This window comes from Cydia fagiglandana, chromosome 1 (genome assembly GCF_963556715.1).
Source record: "Cydia fagiglandana chromosome 1, ilCydFagi1.1, whole genome shotgun sequence".
Taxonomy (NCBI): Eukaryota; Metazoa; Arthropoda; class Insecta; order Lepidoptera; family Tortricidae; genus Cydia; species Cydia fagiglandana.
In genome coordinates this window covers 7,810,081-7,831,134 of record NC_085932.1, presented here as the reverse complement: position 1 = coordinate 7,831,134, position 21,054 = coordinate 7,810,081, and the positions used below count along the sequence as shown (strand labels likewise).

Here is a 21,054-nt window from a genome sequence, read left to right as displayed (position 1 = left end):
ATATTTTATTTTTATAGATTAAGTTTGTAAATATATGCATGCACCATCTGAAAAATATTTGTATGCCCAATGGCTAAACATAGTGATACTCTGTTTAAGTGTACAATTATATCTGTAAAAACCTATGTTTACAAATAAATATATGATTTATGATTTATACAAATCCATGCTTCGAATTTGACATCTACCTAGTATAGACGGGGGGCTGTATGACTTCGTATCGTACATTGTACGGTAAGTTACCGTAGAGTTACCGTCGGTAATTCTATACCTCATTCTTTTTAAAGTATTAGAAAAAGGTAAACAATTCTGTTACCACTACACAATACATACATACACAATACGTACGAGTGAATTGTAAAAAAAAAATTACGTAATTAAGCGCAGTTAAGAAGCTGTGATTAGTCTTAACTTAATTTATTCATTTGTGTTATGAAAATTAACTATGTAAATTATATTGTATTTATTGTACTTAATTAAAACGTACACATACAAGTCTATCTTTCATGCATCTAATTTAAATAGAAATGGCTAAACAGTGGGAACACAATGGAATCAATTAACTTTAGTTAGACTAATTACAGATGCTTAACTATTATGTACAATTTTTATGCAATTCACTCGTACAGCGCCATCTAATTCATGTGTCAGACTGAGGGGCACGATATTTTTCCTTGTTAGACTTTATATGTATAGGTATCTAGGCAAGAACTACAATACAACTACTTTTTTTACTTTTTAGGTACTTTTAGTTAATTAGTTTAATTCTTTTTCTTTGTCTATATTATTTTGCTTATATTTAAGTTTAGTTTTTAATTAGTTTTAGATGTATTGTGCTGTGTTTATTTGTAGTTTTAGTATATAAGTTAGTTTATAGGTATTTATTGTAATGTGTTTGCTTGACATATTTTTAATAAAGATTATTCTGTTTATAGACGAATATCCCCTTAGATGTGCAACTCAATTTCTTAGTTTTTAAGTGTAAATTTAAGATTTATCTGTAAAATGTGTTACACTATTTGTTAACTCTGTCATTTCATGTGATGTTGAATAAAATTGTTCTATGTGTATTAGTTTTATATTTAGATTATGTAGTCTATTTTAATTGTATTATTGTTTATGAATAAATAATTTAGAACTACAATACATAACTCTCTGTTATAAATACCTACTTCATCAATTCTCAGTTCAATTACTCTGAGTGAAAATCTTTGAATGTGAAAGCCATAGCCGACGAGAGGTCTCGTTGCCGCAGGCAGAGAAGCCAAGATTACATGTCTCGTTAATAATTAACTTGTGTAAAGAGTTGAGCGCGCCATACAATAGGATTCCAACCCTCCGCTGTCTTTTTAGTTTACTCAGTTGCCATTCTCTACTGGAAGTATTGACTCAATTTTCTTAAATATATATGAAGAAGCCCGGTTGCTAAATTTGTACGCTGTTGCTAGCACAGGTAGATATTCACCTTGTTTACACATTAAAATATATAAACTATTTATTTTTTTATTTCATTTTGTTAAGACAGTTTGGCTATTAATAAAAACGAGATCTTTATTAATTTTATTGATTACTTTTAACGGAAAATAACATAACGTAAAGGTATATTTTATGTAGGTAGGTAGGTACCTACCTTATATACTAAAATTAATTTTGTTATTCAAAAATAGGTATGAACTGCGGAAAATACTCATGTGAAAAGGGCAAAATCATTAATTAGCTTTCAATTTATAAGAAAAAATATTAAGTAGCTACATTTCATTACTGTTTTTTTTTACATTTCATTATTTGTTAAGCACGGATATTATTGATTAACTGAATTACTTATTGATTCTACTTATCAAAATTAAAGCTGATAAAACGTCTCTCATGAATCATGATTCAATAAAATATAATATGCATTTTCAGTGTGCTCTATTAGAATTTATTCCGGGAATCCCGTGTTCACGTGTAGGTAATGCAGAATGAACTATATCCTGTAATCACGATCAAACAAGTAGGTTACATATATACAATGCACATAAGTGGATATGGTTATTCTCGAACATTGAGTACCTAACGGCCTGATTCGAATTTTAAGATACCTACGTCAATTAATAGATCTAGAAACGATATAGGCCAAGAAATAAGAAGTTATAGAGGGAAATGCTAGGAACACAATTTTTGACTACGTAACTTTGTTTGGACTAGTTAGGAGGTGAACATATCAAAAGTCCCCGGCCGTAGCCCTGGTGCTGGGGGGTAGAGGGGGAAAGAAGGTCTCATTTTTCGGTTTTTCACTTATATCTTGGAAACTTTGCGTCTTAGCGACATGACTACTAAGACAAACCGAAAGCTGATAAAATTTGTTACAAGTTTTATTCAGTCAAGTTTTTCGATATCTTGAATAGTTTTTGAGATATCCGCTCTTGAAAGTTTATTTAGGGCTTTCAATTTTATCTTGATATCTACATTAGTGACGCTGCTAGCCCGTATTTGGTATCATTTTCGTATAAATCGGGGGTGCTGAATTCAGTTTTGGTATCGCATTGACACCATTCCTAAGAAAAAACATATAAACTTTAAACAAATACCTTTTTTTTTAATTCCTCTTCACGCTTAAACCGCTCAACCGATTTAATTGAATTTTGGTATACAGATATTTTGAGACCCAAGACAGGAAATAAGATACTTTTTATGTCAATAATCATCCTTTAAAGTTGTGAAATGGAGTATGGGGGGAATTCAACTTCGTCGACGAAACTGAATTCCTGAGGTTAATACTGCTCAAGGTAAGGTTTGAAGTCATGTTTGGTATAATTTTCATCTAAATCACAGATGTATTCCGCCCTAAATTTCATCTAAACCGGTTCAGCGGTTATTGACTCCCCATACAAATTTCCACCCCACTTTTCACACCCTCAAAAGATGCTTTTGGTTATTAAAACTATCCTATGTTCTGTGTCGAGACTGAAACTATTTCTATACCAAATTTCAACGAAATTGGTTCAGCAGTTTAAGCGTGAAGAGGGATTTAAAAAAAATATATTTTTTTAAATTTTGGTTTTACTTCGGAATAGTGTCAATGTGATACCATAAATGAATTCAGCACCCCCGATTTATACGAAAATGATACCAAACATGGCCTAACAGCTTCACTGACGTAGATATCAAGATAAAATTATCCCTAAATAAACTTTCAAGAGCGGGTATCTCAAAAACTATTCATGATATCGAAAAACTTGTCTGGATAAAACTTGTAACTAATTTTATCAGCTTTCGGTTTGTCTTAGTAGTCATGTCGCTAAGACGCAAAGTTTCCAAGATATCAATGAAGAACCGAAAAATTCGACCTTCTTACCCCCCTCTACCCCCCAGCAGCGGGGCTACAGCCGGGGACTTTTGATATGTTCACCTCCTAACTAGTCCAAATAAAGTTACGGAGTCAAAAATTGTGTTCCTAGCATTTCCCTCTACAACGTTTTTTGAGCATTCATTTCCTGACCTAATATGAATTAGATATGAAAGTGTCAAATGTGACGATTCTTCAAACAAAAATGTCACTTTTACACTGACACATCTAATCCATATCGTTTCGCACATCCCGTGGATCATTTATAATTAGAAGCGATGACCAGTATTCATAAAAACTGGACAAGTGCGACTCGGACTCTCCCACCGAACGAGGGTTCCGTACTTTTTAGTATTTGTTGTTCTAGCGGCATCATCTGTGAAAATTTAAACTGTCTATCACGGTTCATGAGATACAGCCTGGTGACAATGACAGACTGATAGACAGATGGATAGACGAACAGCGGTCGAGTCTTGGTAATAGGGTCCCGTTTTTATTAGCCTTTGGGTACGGAACCCTAAAAAGTATAATGGGCAAGGGCAAAGAAACAGAGTTGTGCCGTTCTCGAGTACCTACTACGTTATCTGTTTACTTTGAGGAATATTCTCGAGCGAGACCTTTTCCATATGAAACGAAGAACGTTCTCGAGAACGGCACGTCTCTACATAGAAATCCGTTACACGTTCCACTTGCCCACTGAGGGAGAAACAAACACAAACATACATAATTACAAAATTCAGAAAAAAAACAAGGCTGGTTAGCAGTAACTCGATTTTGAGCAAGTGTTGCGGTGCCTAAACAAAAGCGGTTTAATAATGCAGTTTCCAATTGGTGCTGCGCAAATAGCAGGGGCTCCGCCCGCAATACGATGCTGCAAACACACGCTTGCCCACCCAAAAATACTACTCGTTTCATTGTTTTACATTCCTTCAAGTTTTATTTTGCGTAGGTGGAACGAAACTGAAAAGAAAACCGAGGCGGTTTAGTTAATTAAATAAGTAATAAGTTTTTGGCAAAACAAGCCAAAGAAGAAGTATATTTAATACGGAAATAAAATAGGCACTTGCCGTCTCTACTCGATCTCTACTCGTTCAGACAACTTACAGTAGGTACCTACCAACACTCCATTGTCACCAAAATTAAAATATACCTAGGTAATAAGTACAGTCACCTGCAATAATATGTTACTCTTCGAACGCCGCAAAAATATGTGACACGCTCTTATGGCTCTACGAATAAGATCGTGTCAGATATTTTTGCGGCCTTCATTGTGTAACATATTATTGCAGGTGACTGTACCTACCTAAGCTAAAAATCTAAACTATCAGATGCCAAGTGTTTGTAAAATAGATTGCAATTTTCGAAAGTATATAAAATATCAATTTCTAAAGAGCTTATAAAAACGGAGTAGGTAAGTAAATTTTATTAAAAGTTGCGCAAATCACAAAAACACCGTTATCCGTGAAAAGCCGTAAAAGTGACCCTCATTAAGCGCGTTGTTGTACTTTTGCCCTCGTCTCGGGCAGCATAAATAAATCAGATTTAATTAACTTATATTAATTTACTCGCAGACTCGGAGCCGCGCGCCCTCCGCCCACGCCAACAATCGTGAACTCCGCGGGACTTGCTACGGCTTCCTTAATAAAAAGTTTACACTTAGCGAGTTAACGTATCGTCCATTACTTTTTCCATTGAGTAAGCCGTACAAGAGCATTTAAATTAGTTTCATTTTGTTCAGCTCATGATCTTGCGGAATCTTTGTAAGTATTTTTGGAATCGGAAATCCCGCAATTTTTTTTTTATGTAACTCCTAAATTGTTTTTTTATTATGCAATTGGAGAATTTAAAAAGGGTTCCGTACCATAATGCAAAAAAAAACAAAAAAAAAACGGTCACCCATCCAAGTACTGACCCCTCCCGACGTTGCTTAACTTTGGTCAAAAATCATGTTTGTTGTATGGGAGCCCCATTTAAATCTTTATTTTATTCTGTTTTTAGTATTTGTTGTTATAGCGGCAACACAAATACATCATCTGTGAAAATTTCAACTGTCTAGCTATCACGGTTCGTGAGATACAACCTGGTGACAGACGGACGGACGGACGGACGGACGGACGGACGGACGGACGGACGGACGGACGGACGGACGGACAGCGAAGTCTTAGTAATAGGGTCCCGTTTTACCCTTTGGGTATGGAACCCTAAAAAGGTGCCGACCATCGTGGGTCTCCTTCATATGACATAAAAGGTATGCCTTTTACGAAATGAAACATTACAAAAAAATCAAGACTAATAGTAAATTGGGGATGAAGATGAAAACAAAACGTTATGGTTACTTTTATTCGGAACGCACTACCTATTTCTAAATTGGCAGTGATCGCATATAAGACGAATAAAGGTGGGCAAACACAGCCTCGGCCTGGGTGGCGCGTGGAGTGGTCGGCACACACGACAACACCGGTAGCCACAAATATCCCCTGCTCACTTTCAACATCACAAATTCTATCATCGAGAGCACTCGGACGAAACTACGAGGAGTTTAAGCGCAAACAAGACTATTGAAACGTCTCTGGTATTTAGCGCGAGGAAGCTTTTCAAATATTACTAACTGCATCGCATATTATAAAATAACCCAAAGTCCGTCTGGTTGTCTTCATATTTCTTTGGAGTTAGAAATTTATTCATATATATGGTACAAAATCAAGTCAAAAAACAATAAATAAAAATAACTTAAAATTAAACTAAATACAAACTATTCTAAAATAAAATAAAACTAATCTAAACTAAATCTAAAAAAGGCCCCTGTGGCAAGGTCCCCAAGATAGAAATTATTTGTCAATTTTGAAATAACTTAGTTTTCACTGACATGGACAATGGACTAGGTGTATGGAGTATTCGAGTGATGCCGAATATTTCAGATTGTCGGGTATTGCAGAAAATAGCCTCTAATATAATGGAATTATGGGTGATTTTGTGTATTATCCGGCATTCAGACGCATTTACGGAATTCCTCGAACACAAAATAAAAGTACATTTAGCTTTCTTAAAATTTTTGTTTCTTAATGGAATTTAACTAAGTATTTTAAATATATTTTGGTGCATTTGGTTGCTGAAAAGTGGAAATATTAGTATTAAATCACTCCCAATACTTGGTCTTGTAAGATACTGCATTGATTATTGAATCAACTTCAAACATATTCCGTAGGTAGAGTCTGTTCGGAAAGAGAAGAGTCGCGGAATGTGGCCGGCCCTAAACATTCACGCACAGACCGGCTCGATTCGGGAAATGAATTAGAGATTCACTAGATATGAAATAGTAAAGATATGTGACGTTCCACGGCAAAAGGTACCTTATGGCGGCTGGAGCGACGTTAATAAGAGCGTAGGCGCCAACCACCATAAGGTACCTTTATCCGTGGGACGTCACATATATATCTTTACTATATAACGTATCTAGTTAATCTTTAATTCATTTCCCGAATCGCGCCGTCTAGCGCGAGCGCTAATAATGGAAAATATTTCAGTATACACACGGATGAATATAAATCCTCACGTTATTAAAATTACCGTTAAATAGCTGTTTACGGTTTCCCAGCGAGCCCACCCACAGACTGGCACTTGAAAAGTGTCACGTCAGCACTGTTGACCCACTGGTCCTTCGCTACTTATAAACGTTACGCCCTACTAAACTCCTCACACACTACTAAACCAACAGTCAACACTGAGCGTACGAATGTTAATCTACTAATGCGGCACGTGAAACTCATTATTAGTGATCGGAAATTCGGATGCTTTTATACCTAAACTTAGCAAATTCCCGGAAGAAGCTCAGCAAGTATGGAGTCGGCTTCTTATAAATATTATTTTAATTATTTAAGTTCCGGGATTCCGGGATCGTATAAAACATCACGAAATACTGAGAACTGTCCAAATATTTAGTTTATGACTATTTTCAGCGATTTTGTTAACATACCAACAATTTGGTAAATAGTTTTAACTACAAACAGGGTGTAACAAAAAAATACCGCATACCACATATTTTGGAAAAAGGACCAGCTGAAATATGTTATTTAAATACTTTAATTCGTATGTGTATATGTATCCTAATTGCCGGTATACCGGGAAGTCCCGGTAAATTTATTAGCAAAATTAAATTGAATCCGCCTCCATACTACTCAACAACACCGCGGCGTAGGTACTGAGGCCAAACATTAGGTATAAAAGCATCCTAATTTCCGATCCCTGCGTCATTATGTAAAAAATTGTGATATCAATAATTATTATGAAACTTTTAACGATTTCGAGAGAAACGAGCAATAGTATATGTGACGTTCCACGGCAAAAGGTACCTTATTATGGCGGCTGGCGCTTACGTCGCATAGCACCGCAATAATATTGGAGCGACGTTAATAAGAGCGTAGGCGCCAACCACCATAATTAAGGTACCTTTATCCGTGGGACGTCACATATTAGTAGATTAACCAAGAGATGAAATGATGCCTTTCACCCGAGTTAAACACTACTTTTCATTTCGAATATGGGGAAAGTAAAATGAATGTGTTTTTTAAAACTACTACTAAGTATAAATTTTTATAGTATTTTTCTTATGTTTGCTGGTAGAATTTACTTTTAAATGATGATTTTGGATGATAAATATTTAATAACATTCATTTGGATTTGATTTGGTTTGATTTTGTTTGATATTTTACATTTAATATTTGCTTCGGGTTGGTGTGGTGAAAAATTTCGTGTTTCACTCGGGGGCAAATTTTGTTTAACCCTCGTGCTTTGAAACCCTCGCAACGCTCAAGATTCCATTTTTCGAACCACTCGCTACGCTCGTGGTTCAATTTTGGAATCTTTCGCTTGCTCGGGTATCAATATTAGCACGAGCGGTTAAACAACAACTTTGCCCCCTTGTAAAACAATAGTACATTTCGATGCTAGTGCGGAAGGTATGTCATTACATCACGAGTACCGAGATATCTTGCCACGAGCCGCAGGCGAGTGGCAAGACTCGGGACGAGTGAAGAATGACATTTCCGCACGTGTATTGAACGACGTTTTTTAATACAGTTGCGAAAAAATAAGAAAAACATTGTTAATCGTACACTAAACAAAAGTGGTAACAGTGACAGCTCGGTTAGACGTCGTCTTTAAGTATATTATATCTATGGGCGTTTGGCAGCTATTCCGTTCCATTCAGTCAACTTATTAAGAACGGAATTTTCAATATTGAATATTAAAAAATAAACGTGTTATAATGATGAAGAGGTAAGTAATTAAATATGAAATATGTAATATTTTTCGTATTCTTACATTAACGGTAGGTTTTTATGCTGATTACGACGTTTAAAGGAAACTAATATTAACACTCATCAATAAGTAGTCGTGAATTGGAACAAGTATAAATTTAAAAAAATTGGAAAAGTAAAAAGCACTAGTTCGAGATAACCAACTTTCCGCACGCTAAACAGCTACGTAAAGTAGCACTTTTTGAGCAACTGTATTAAAAATAACTATTATACCCAAATTTCGATTGCTTATCGTAAAAAAAAAATCGTACTTATTTGGAACCGACAATGCTCTAGTGCAGAAACATATCATTTTCTGCACACCTTTTAGCACAACAATGACCCTCTTTCAGAGCATGAGAAATGAAAAATATACTGTCCAACACGGACTTGTATACTTGGTCAAGCAGATCTTGTCAGTAGAAAAAGTCGGCAAATTTGAAAAATGTAGGCGCGAAGGGATAGCGTCTCATAGAAAATTTTAATTTCGCGCCTTTTTCTACTGATAAGATTTGCTTGACCATCTATAGTTAGCGTCTCGTCAATTCTGTACAAAAATCGGCCAAGTGCGATTCGGACTCGCCCATGAAGATTGAACCGTTAAATACGTGTTATTTCTAGTCAAGATCGCGAGCCCTTTGGGGTCATCCATTAATTACATCACACGTTTAGGGGGAGGGAGGGGGTCAAGAAAATGTGACATATTGTGACATGGGGGAGGGGGGAGACACAAACTTTGTGACGTCACTTTAACTTCATCAGTAACCGAAAATTTATTTAAATTATTTTCTTCGCTGTACATTTAAATAACAAGTTTTTAAAACGATAATCGTTTTTATTCGTTTAATTTTCTTTCCTAAGCAGTTTTGGGTTATAAAATTACTAATAATTATATCGTCAAAAATATTTTGATAAAATATGAATAATACTTAGGTACTTAATTAATTCGATTTGGCGATTTCGTAGAAAAAATGTGACGTCACACTAGGGGGGAGGGGTTTGCCAAATGTGACCAAGTGTGACAAGGAGGGGGGGAGGGGTCAAAAAACCTAGAAATTCGTGTGACGTAATTAATGGATGACCTCTTTTCATCCTTATAGGAGAAAAAAAGTGTCCTAAAATTTCCATACATTTTTCAAACTTTCCTTTTTGTTACCGCCATACAAAGTACCTACCTATACCGGGAAATAGTAACACAATAGGAAAAAACTCTGGGACATTTTTTTATTCCATTAGGATCGAAAGAGCTCGTGATTCTGAGTAGAAATAACACAAAAGTGGCAAAAAAGGGCTCAATATATAAAATCGGCAAAAAATAAAAGAAACGCTCTTAAGATATTGTAATGTTGATTGATATGTTGAAATAAATTCCCTTTTCCCTCAACTGTTCACTAGTTGTCTTGCAGTTCTACGCTAATTAGCCCAGCAGCCTTCAGTAGGCAGTGTTTTTTAAACTTCGCTTCTTTGAGTACCACGAATCAAGTTAATTTGATCCAATGCCAACAACGAAAAATTATTCCTTTTCCCGTAATCCTAAAGCTTATGGAATTTGTTTATTGTTACGCGGCCATTGTTACAATTGAAATCAGTGAAATCCCACAAATCAAAAGTATTACACGCTTTGATTTATTGTTGTCACATTTGGTAGAGTTGGTAGGTCCTTATATTTTGAATTAGACCATGAAATTGTGAAATACATTAAATAAATGTATAGCAAAAGATACTTATTGCCTGTCTTATTTATATTTATTTGCCCTCACCTGGTGACTAGGTACCGAAGTTGTTCTAGCGAGGTGAAACTAAATATGATTCCACTTTTTTAATCCCTTAAGTTCATATGACAACTTCAAGGTCTACGTATATATGTATAAGTGGCATCATTGATCATAGAATTGTACAGTCAAGAAGTGTAAAAATATGGGTGCACACATCATACTCAAAAATATGCCCCATAGCTCGTATGCCAGCGCGGGCAGCGAATTAAGAACTATAATGGGACATCTTTTTGAGAAGTTATAGGTATGCACCCATATTTTTACATATGATTGTACAAATCGTCCGATTAGTTTATATTCCATCCATATTAACTGATATTAATATGATATTGGTAACATTTTACTCATTAGATATATAGGATAGGTAAAAAAAGAAATAAGACAATAGCCCGTAAATTTCACCCTATAGTAAATAAACTATTCATAGAAATTAAATTATTAGCCTTTCATAAACAAAACACAGTACCTATATACCATTCAGTATACGTCACATCACGAGCCGGGACGCGCTACGAAACGGCACCCGTACACGCATGCAAAGTTGCAAAAATAGAAAGTAAAGTATCCACTATACTTGACGCAAAACTAACAGGTGACAAGATCATAACATGATGCTATCTCTTTCATCCTTGTTAAGACTAACCAAGAGTGAAAGAGATTGAATTATTACCTGACTCGCCACCTGATATGACGTTTGGCGGCAAGAAAAAAAATTTGTTAATAATTACCTCAACCCTCTCCTCCTTCAAGTCGACACGCAGCGCGAGCTGCTCGCGCAGCACAACATCGGGGTAGTGCGTCTTGTCGAACGTGCTCTCGAGCTGCTCCAGCTGTTCCTCGGTGAAGATGGTGCGGTGCCGGCGCTTGCGCTTCGGCGGCGGACCCGCCAGCCCCGCCAGCGCCGCCGCCGCGTAGCCGCCGTACAGCCCGTAGCCGCCCGAGCCGGACACGCCGCCGCCCATGCTGCCCACTCCTGCGCAGAAACAACATTGACATACATTACATGATATGACATACTTAATAATAGTAGTATCTACAGAATAGTCGCTCACCACCCCTCGGCGACAAGCTGACTTCAGTATATGACCTCAGATTCTGAGTTCGATTAGCAATGACATGACGGAAAGTGCAAAATTCCGATTGTCAACATTGGTAAACGCAAACAGTTCCGTTACATGTCAAGTAAGTATGTATATATATATATATATATATATACTAAGAATACTGATGATAGAAATTCAGAGACTAGTATATACATAAGATCGTTAGAGGGAGAATTTTGAAATTTGTAACATAAATACTTAACTAGCGACCCGCCCCGGTTACGCACGGGTTACACAAAACCTTAACAAATTATACACCTAAACCTTCCTCAAGAATAGTGATTTTCATGCTGTTTTCACCTATCAATAGAGTGATGTTGATAGGTGAAAACTGCATGAAAATCCATTCTGTAGTTTTTAAGTTTATCGCGATCATACAAACACACAGACGCGGCGGGGGACTTTTGTTTTATAAGGTGTTGTGATGTGTTCATGTGTTGTAGAGCTCCACTAAAAAGGATTTTTTTAAATTCGATCTTATTTAAGGGCCTCAAAATGGAGTTAGAAAGTACTTAACGAGTTTGACGTAGACGAAGTCGTGTGCAGATGGCAGCATAAAGGATGATTCACACTAGAACGGTCCGGGCCCGGGTCGAGGCGTTCGACATTTCGTTTTCTAGAGAAAGCATCACATGCAGCGTGATGAGCCATCATAAAAAACGAAGTGTCAGACGCCTCGGCCCAGACCAGGACCGTTCTAGCGTGAATCAGTCTTTAAGTACTTTAGACCTTTACTGTTTTTGCTGACTCTGTAATATTTGAAACTCAAAATTATATATCTTCCGCTAGTTAGGCAGGTACCAAATGCAAACCAAATTTTGAATTATTCCTCATTCAATTAAGCAGCTTGCCTACTCTTCGGTCTTTATTAAAAATCAAGTCTACAAGTGCAAAACTTCAAAGTTCAAAGCAAACACACGCCGTGCTAATCAATAAAGATTTAAGGTGAGTACATTTTTAAAATCCTACCGCGTCACTATCTATCAGCTTAAACATGTATCTGAGGCAGCCGATGCATGAATATCCCGGACGGGAGCCCCGGGCTCTCCCCCGGCGCTCCTTAGCGTTAAAAATACTGTTACGAATAAAAATGGAATATTTTTGCATAAATATTCAGCTGGTAACGGTATTACTAGCATTTCCTCGGGAGTTGAAAGCTTTTGTGGCCGCCGGCGTGTAAAGACGTATCGATTACCAATTTATAAAAGATAAGCTATTCTGAGGTACCTATTTCTATTAACTGATTCGGTGCTTATGACACGCCTGCCGTGTCATCAATGTTTTTTACGTGTGGCGTATGAGTCGTATGACACGGGAGGAGTGTCATCATATTCTATGGCGCATTGCATGTCTGCCGTGCATGAAATGATTGTTCCGCGCGCATTTGGCTGTAGCCAAAAGTTTTCGAAAATGGAACACGCAACGAATCGGTTAATTCGTACAAGAAATATATAGCAAACTAATCCAAATATGTTGTATTAATAGTACATTGTGCAACATGGGGCGTAAGATAAATATTGCAAACGAGAAGTAAGTTAAATCGCGACGGCTTGCCTCGATATTATTACGCCCCGAGTTACACTGGTTACACACAATGTTTTTCATCACACTTGCGATACAAAAATTAAGTATAAAGACAAAAAACTGTTAATTATGGCACTAGAAACTTCATAACTCCCTAGGGAAAACTTTTTCTATAACTCCCGCTAAACCTGCGTGCAATTCCACATTTACTGAGCGAGTGTGATGAAAAATTATTTAGGTGGCTAGAGTTAGACTAAGACAATTCTGCAACGATTTTATAGCACACGCAATGCAAGTGTTATTTTAAACGTCAAACTTCTATGAAATTATGACGTATAGATAACACTTGCACTGTGTGTGCTATCAAATTCGTTGCAGGCTTGTCTTGGTCTAACTCTATTCATTCGAATATGAATTATATATTAATACAGGGTGTTTTTTTAAACTCTGTTAACTTCGGGGTATGGCCATATGGAAACTGAATGGCATAGTTTTTTTTTCGTAAAATGTAATTAATAAGTAATAACCAAGGCCTATTGACTTCCTTGGAATGACGTGACCCTTCATAATTGTACATGTGTGCTCCGTTTCTAGAGCTGTATTGCCAGTAATTACCATAAAAATATTTTACTACAGCAACATTGCTAGAACTGGCTTTGTTTATACGATTTCTAGGAACAAATCCAATTATTTTATCAAATATATTTTGATTAATATTTTATGAAGTAGTCAAAGTCATATGTAAATTATTATTTATTTTTCGAAATATGTAAATTATATTATCTATTTCAGTTTGTCTTTGTCTATGTTCATAAAATCTATGAAGGGTAGACGTGCCTCTACCCTCCTTGATAAAATTAAAAAAAAAATCTTTGTCAATAGGCCTCTTTGATAGGCCTTGATTTGAGTCTGGCCGGTAAGAACATAGACAAGACAAAAGTCCGTAATGTCAATGCTGTCATTTAAGTCATTTAACGCCAAAAATATAAATTTGCATATAAAACGATTTATTCACTTGAAATATATTTATTTACCTATTAATTTAAAAATAAAAACTATTCATATGTACGAGCAATATATCTAAATGCGTCTTCGCACAGACTTAGTTAAATTTAAACCGTTGTCGCTCTTCCTTCCTTGCTGTATTATGTATTCGGCAATGGCGACTTCATCAACAATTCTTATCCGGATTATGAAAAGCCCTAATGTGTGTGTGGAAACCGTTGTAGTAAACCAGAAACAGCGATAATTTCAAGGTAAGAAATATATCAATCTTTAAATAAAAATGAGCGTACTAATTACCAAATTCAAATATAATAATTTAATCTTGCTATCCCCGTCAGTCCCGCGGACGCTATATCGCGTCCGAAATTATAATCTAAAACCTCTCATTGTTTACGAGTAAGCTGGTAAATTTAGACCTTAGGAATTAGCGACGTTAGTTATTAGGAAGTTAGATTATATTGTTTAATTTGTGACCATTTTGTTTTAGAAAGTGAATCATGGCTTGAGCGTGAGATAATAATAATCCTGGCCCGTGATATGATTTCTTGGAAAAAGCTCAAAGGGCACGTATCTGCTGCATATACAGACTAGTTTTCCGGTGACCAAGAACGCTGCGTGGAGCTGTGGAGCAGAAATGTCCGATAACCGGATAGATGTAATAACAACTTGTAACCATTTGCCATATCAATGTATGTATTCATATGTATTGCTCCTAACATATATACACTAATCCTAATAGGAATGAAAATATTTATATCTTAATAATACGTAACTTTTTGTAACCTTTTATATTTGACGAATTTTTAAATATAGTACCTAATCATTATCTTATAACCAGGGGTCGGACAAAAAGTGCGGATGACGTAAAAATGACGTAATCTTGCACACAGGATGATGTTTGAGTTTGTATTTAAACTTCCGTGTCACGTACCTCCAAAAACGGAAAATTGCCACAATATTCGAGTAAAGATGACATTTTAGAGCGTTTTCTTATACATTAGTAAATATAAATTTTAGCAAAATATAATCGTGAAGATACAATAGCTAAACAATAACGAAGTCAATTTATTGTTCATCTGATTGACAATGTGTCAGTCAAAAACGTACTTACTCATTTCAAGTGGCGATATCGTTTAATAAAGAGGTTGATAAATGATAAGTGATAATTGTTTATGAAAATCAAAAATACTATTTGAAATCATCCTATAAGTGGTTTGACGTCATCCGCACTTTTTGTACGACCCCTGCTTATAACGTATTTCTTTATTTATTTGTGATATGCTAATTTAAGAGCCCAACAACGTGCACACTAGCACCACTGCTAAAATAAATAATCGTGATTATTTAAGTTAAATTTAAATTTTACAGATATTTAAAAAAGTGGCCGCTACTGACTGTATTGTGTATTTAAGTACCTTTTGAATACATCAAACTAGTTTTTATGTTGCTGGATTCGTCAATCTATGAGCTCAAAACAAAAACGGCCGCTTTAGTTTTGAACGGGAAGGTTGACGAATCCAGTAACATAAAAATTAGTTTAATGTATTCAGCTGTGGCGCTAGTGTGCACGTTGATGGGCTCTTAAAAACCTGACCCCAACAAAAAATAAAATAATACAAAAAGAAATTCCCTCTCCGGGATTCGAACCCAGGACCATTAGCTTCCTGAACTGGATTACTGCCAATACCCGCTAGGGGCGCTAGGCTAAACGGGTTGTCAATTCTAATTACAATGGTATCCTACCGAGCGCTAGTAGTATAAACGAACTTTTGAAGGGGACATTTTTTTGTATGGAGTTATCGTTCTTCTCCTAGTGAGTATTATATTCTTTGGTAATAACGTTGTTTAAATCTACCAAACAATTGAAACTATGACATATCAATGACATTCCGAATATCGATCGTCTGAGATAGTACAAACAGCAACACTCCTAATTTATTACAAAATATATATATAATTAATATATCGGTGGACCTTATTACAAAAGGCATAAGGTATAGTACCGATGTACAGTTAACAGTGTCGGCGATGGTACTTGTGTTTAGTAGCAAATGTATTAACTCATACTAAAGACTAATCCTACATCCTACATGAAGCTGAACAACTTCCATCACATCACATTTCCCAAAATGTCCCAGAAAGTTTCTAAGAAACCTTCCTTTTTTGTTACCAAATGTGTAAGGAAATCTGGTAACAAAAAAACCGGGCAAGTGCGAGTCGGACTCGCGCACGAAGGGTTCCGTACCATAATGCAAAAAAAAAGCAAAAAAAAAACGGTCACCCATCCAAGTACTGACCACTCCCGACGTTGCTTAACTTAAAAATTTTCTGGGACATTTTGGGAAATGTGATAGAAGTTGTTCAGCTTCACGTACTTTACCAGCATACCAATTTTTATAGAAATCTAAGATGTGATCGAAATGTACAAACTTTTTGAGAATTGCTCAATTATGTAAGCAGGCCCTAAGGCAAGTGTCCCGGACAACCCGATTAGAGTCCTGTGGACAAGTACAGGAAAGTATTAACTTAATACAAGGAAGTTTCCTTAATAGGAAACCTCTAATCAAGTCAATTCTAATTTAACAATTTGTTATGGGTTCAAACTGGTTTTGATACGATCTTGACGATCGTCTTAGTGATTGGCGAGCATCTCACGCACAATTTTCACTTCATTTCGCATGCACCAATCAGCGTGAGCGATCGTCAATGTCGTATCAAAATAAGATCACAACCATAACAAATTGTTAAATCTGAATTGGGTTCCTTGTCAAAGGATTTTTAATAAAATAACTCACACACACATGTCGGTCATCGCATAAGGAGGGTTCCGTTTCATAAAACCATCATGCAAAATATTTAGTAACGAAGGATCTGTGTAGAATTTAAGTCCTTATTACCCAACTGCATAAGGTAATGTTTTTCGAGTATATGTGGGTATGTACTTACATATATGTCCATTTCATAGGCCCTGTAGCCTAAAAGGCTGGACGGTTTTTGACATATAAAATGTCATTGAATTCGTCAGAATTGTGGTAGTTATATCATATTGTGGTAAGTAAGTGTAGGCAAATGCAAAAAGGGGACTTGTTATAATTAAAGCTATATTGAAGAGACCATTTCAAAAATATTATTATGTAGGGTAAAAGCACCAGTAGTCACTAGTCAGCCTTATAACAAAATTTCTATGTTCAAGATCGTATAATTTGCACACTTATGGACCAATAGGTATTATCAATGTTTTTTCAGTTCAAGAATTTAATAAAGTTTAATTTTTGTAAAGAATAAAACTTAATTGAATATAACTTTTGGACATATTTAATTAAATATAATAAAAGGGCCTTTTTGCCAGTTATCAGCCCCCTGTATACACAGCCTTGAGGAACCCAGTGGCCAGCCATCCCATTCTAATGGCTGATTAGTGGGTTCGAGTAGAGCGAGCTTATTGTCCAGTGGTCAGCTGGGTATTTAATGCATTTCAATCAAATAAATTCATAATAACGTAATTTTTTAAAGGGGCTTGATTTAACGACTTACACTTCATTTGAAAATAATAACAAATATAAATCCTATGGTCAGCCTCCCCCGGCTGACTTCTGGGTTTACGACCTTTTTAAAATTACTGCTTCAAACCCAGTAGTCAGCCAGGGGAGGCTGAATATTGGAGTTTGTACAAAAAAGTAGTTTCCAATAGTCAGCCGCCATAAAAATGTTACTTCCATACGGATTAACATTAATTTTTTACGTTTTTCAGATAGTTTGGGTATTAATTAGGTGAAGCAGTCCATATTCTTTTAAAAATAAATCACAATTTGGCTACTAACGTCTTAAGCCGACCACTGACTAACAGTCCGCCGGACGATATCGGCCGGTCAGTTGTTCGGAACTGTCAAATTTTTGTTCTAACTGACAGGCCAAAAACGTCCGGCGGACTGTTAATCAGTGGGCCCCTTTATCAAAATACCATGTGACATTCCAAAAAAATGGCGCATATCTCATAACCTTTCATGTCAGAAGGTGGTGTCTACTTTAAATTTTTTTTTGGATCATCGTATAGTATTCGTTTAAAATTAAGGTATTTTTCAATTAAGTCAGGCAAGAAAGGCTGACTACTATTGCATGGCTGAGCACTGGTGCCTTTACCCTAAGCAGTCGCGGATTTAATTTTATTATACCTAAATAATTCCTCGCGATTCCAACAAAGTAACTTTTTTTTAAATATTTCCTACTTTCGTAAATTTTGTCAAATTGAAGAAGATATTTTCTACATATTCTTGGTATGTACTTTGGTTGCTTTACCTAATAGCTATATTATAGGTATACCTATTTACTTAATAGCTTGTAAGTATATTTACATACATAAAATTACCTACTACGTATGTCACCCATCATCTAATATTTGCTAGATGAATAATTTATATTCATATCCTATGGAACGTAATTTGTCAGAAGCAGACTATAAATGTATTCTTCAAGCTCACCGTTCATGAACAACATCTTTGCAGACGTACCAAAGAGATCGTGCGCTCTGTGGAACGTGGTGTGGGCGAGATGGTGCAGCTGCAGCGGCGGGATCGCGGGCGGCGGGCGCGGCGCCAGGATGCTGTCGATGGTGAAGAGCGGCGCCGGCGGGCGCTCCGGCAGCGCGCCGCCCAGCAGCAGGGCCGTGCTCAGCAGCGCGGGCGCCTCGCGCGCCCAGCCGCCGCCCGCGCCGCCGCCGCCGCCCATCTCGCGCTCGCGCGCGCTGCCCGTCGCCACCGTCGCGACGTTCACCGCTGCACCGATACACGCACTCTCCACCGGGATTCACACCCACGCTCACCTTCGCACGACATCACAGTCTACTTCTTCTCAACATAGTCCGAAATAACAACAACTCTTATTAACCAATTAGTAAAAATTTTCTACTAAAGCACCAATCTATCAATAATTCGGTCATTGGTATTTGATACAAATTTTCAAAAAGGGTTCACGTTGTTTATCATGTTCACCAAGTAGGTTATTTTTTAGGAGATGATAGGACGCGCGGGGCGAGATGCGATTGCGAGTAAATCGTTTTAGTAAGTTGTCGCGCGGCGGCGGCGTGGAGCCGGGAGTGGGTGCCGGCGCGCGGCCCGGGGCGGGCGCGGGGCGTGGCCAGGCTCCGCCCTGCCCCGGCTTAATGGATGTGACAATACGACGCTCCCGAAACGTTATTTCAAATAACAACATTGATTCTATAACTCTGCTTATACGTAAGTTAGAAGTATGCGTTATTAAATCTGTAATTTGCTCACGCTTATTTCGCTTGTGCCTTAATATTTCTATCCGTTATAATTGAGATGAGAAGGATGTTAGGGTAAATGTATTAACTTTATGGATTGGATACGATAAAATATCAATTTCTTGTATTTATTATGCCTGTACAAGTGTAGGTACATCTTAGGTTTGTAGGTATCAAATAAAAATTAATTATTAGGTATGAATTTTGGGTTCCGTAACAAAAAGGTACAAAAGGAACCCTTATGGTGCGACTCTGTCCGTCTGTCCGTCCGTCTGTCACATTGCTAAATATCTCGAGAACTACTGAAGCTATCGATTTGGGGATAGTTATGAACAACGATAACCCAAACTCATGGAAGTGATTTTTTTTTTATTAATTATGTAAATTGCCCAATATAAAGAGGGGGCAACATTTCAAAGTCACGTTTACTAGGTCGAGTGGGGTATCATCTGAAATAGCTTGAATTGAACATTACAAAACATTTTTTTTTACATAGTGAAATAAAATTGACTTATGAAGGAAAATGTGTAAATAAATACTGCCAATACATGGATTATGCTAGCAATGTTTTTTTTAGCTAAAAGTTAAACTGGAGTTGAAGGAAAGTCGCTTACCTACTGAAGCCAAATTTTGTTCTGTACCATGACTCCCCCGCTGCGGAGTAGATAACTTTTAATGCGTGAGGCTGTTAAAAGGTAGCGGGCGACCTGTTTGGGGGCAGAAGGAACATACCTACTTGTCATGCTACTTGAAATAACATGATACGTTCGTACATTTCCGTGGAAATACGATGGTAAAGGATTATGCCTTAGGTACATCAGTATAAATAATAATAATAAGATAAAATAAAGGTAATACATAAATATTTGCATTGTCATCCGATTTACACATGGATACAAAATTTCAGCTCAATGGGAAATCGGGAAGTGGGTCACATTTAGCTTCCAAGATTAGGACCACACTAACATACAACATACATACTAACAGTAGACCTAGCACATGATTGGCGCGACAGTATCTCGCGGGCGAGATAGGCTACTCGTCTTTTTCTAACTGTATTAAGTAAAGGGCGTTGGGAAGTCTATCTCGCGGGCGAGATCCTCTGTTGCGCCAATAATGGAATATTCCATGAAATTGTCTACCGTTTGTCCCGTACAAACGCAAATTTTCTGAATATTTGCAGGTATTAGAGTTTCCTTTTCCTTCCTTGGTCAGAAATAAGCACAGAAAAATAATCGCCTGCATTAAATGCCGAAAAAAAGTCGCAACACAGAAAATGAAATGCGTTTGTACGGGACAGCCCATGAAATGCTCCTAATATGCTCGCCCGGCAGGGCCAGTTAAATAAAAGCTTGTAAAAAGCACGAGACTTATTGACAAGGCGGTAAATACACCTAGGCATTTTTCAAAAAAACGTAGGTATCTAAATAATTCAATTTTACTATTAGGTCTAAAATCTAAATCATTGCTAAAGTAGCTACCAAATTGTTGCTAAAGTAGCTACCAAATTGTTGTGGAAATGCTGAACCATGAAATTTGGGAAGTATTTAGAGAAAACTGCCGCGGGAATTTTATCAGAGGCTTTGGTTTTCCTGATACATATATACCTACATGATAAACCGCAGAATTGACGTTGTTTCCGCCCCTATCTACCTGAAGGTACCTAATTCCCGACTCAAAATCTGCAGCTTTTTACCGCCCACATTTTCTTAAATACGAGATATGCGTTCTAAGATGATGTCTTTTCGTAGACGTCAGAGGGATT

At 36.9% G+C, this 21,054-nt stretch overlaps 2 protein-coding genes across 2 annotated transcripts in view; one reads left to right on the top strand and one right to left on the bottom strand.

The window, feature by feature from the left end:
- LOC134663490 (diencephalon/mesencephalon homeobox protein 1-A-like) overlaps positions 1 to 18,984 on the bottom strand; it is a 51,063-nt gene extending 32,079 nt beyond the window's left edge. The window contains exons 1-2 of the mRNA XM_063519864.1: positions 18,508 to 18,984; positions 11,126 to 11,367 (exon numbers count right to left, since the gene is read on the bottom strand). Of these exons, the coding sequence (XP_063375934.1) occupies positions 11,126 to 11,367; positions 18,508 to 18,754 (489 nt within the window). The 5' untranslated portion in view covers positions 18,755 to 18,984. The remainder of the gene's footprint in view (positions 1 to 11,125; positions 11,368 to 18,507) is intronic.
- The window catches only part of LOC134663473 (E3 ubiquitin-protein ligase TRIM9), a 287,295-nt gene that overhangs the window by 79,372 nt on the left and 186,869 nt on the right, over positions 1 to 21,054 (top strand). The window lies entirely within an intron of this gene.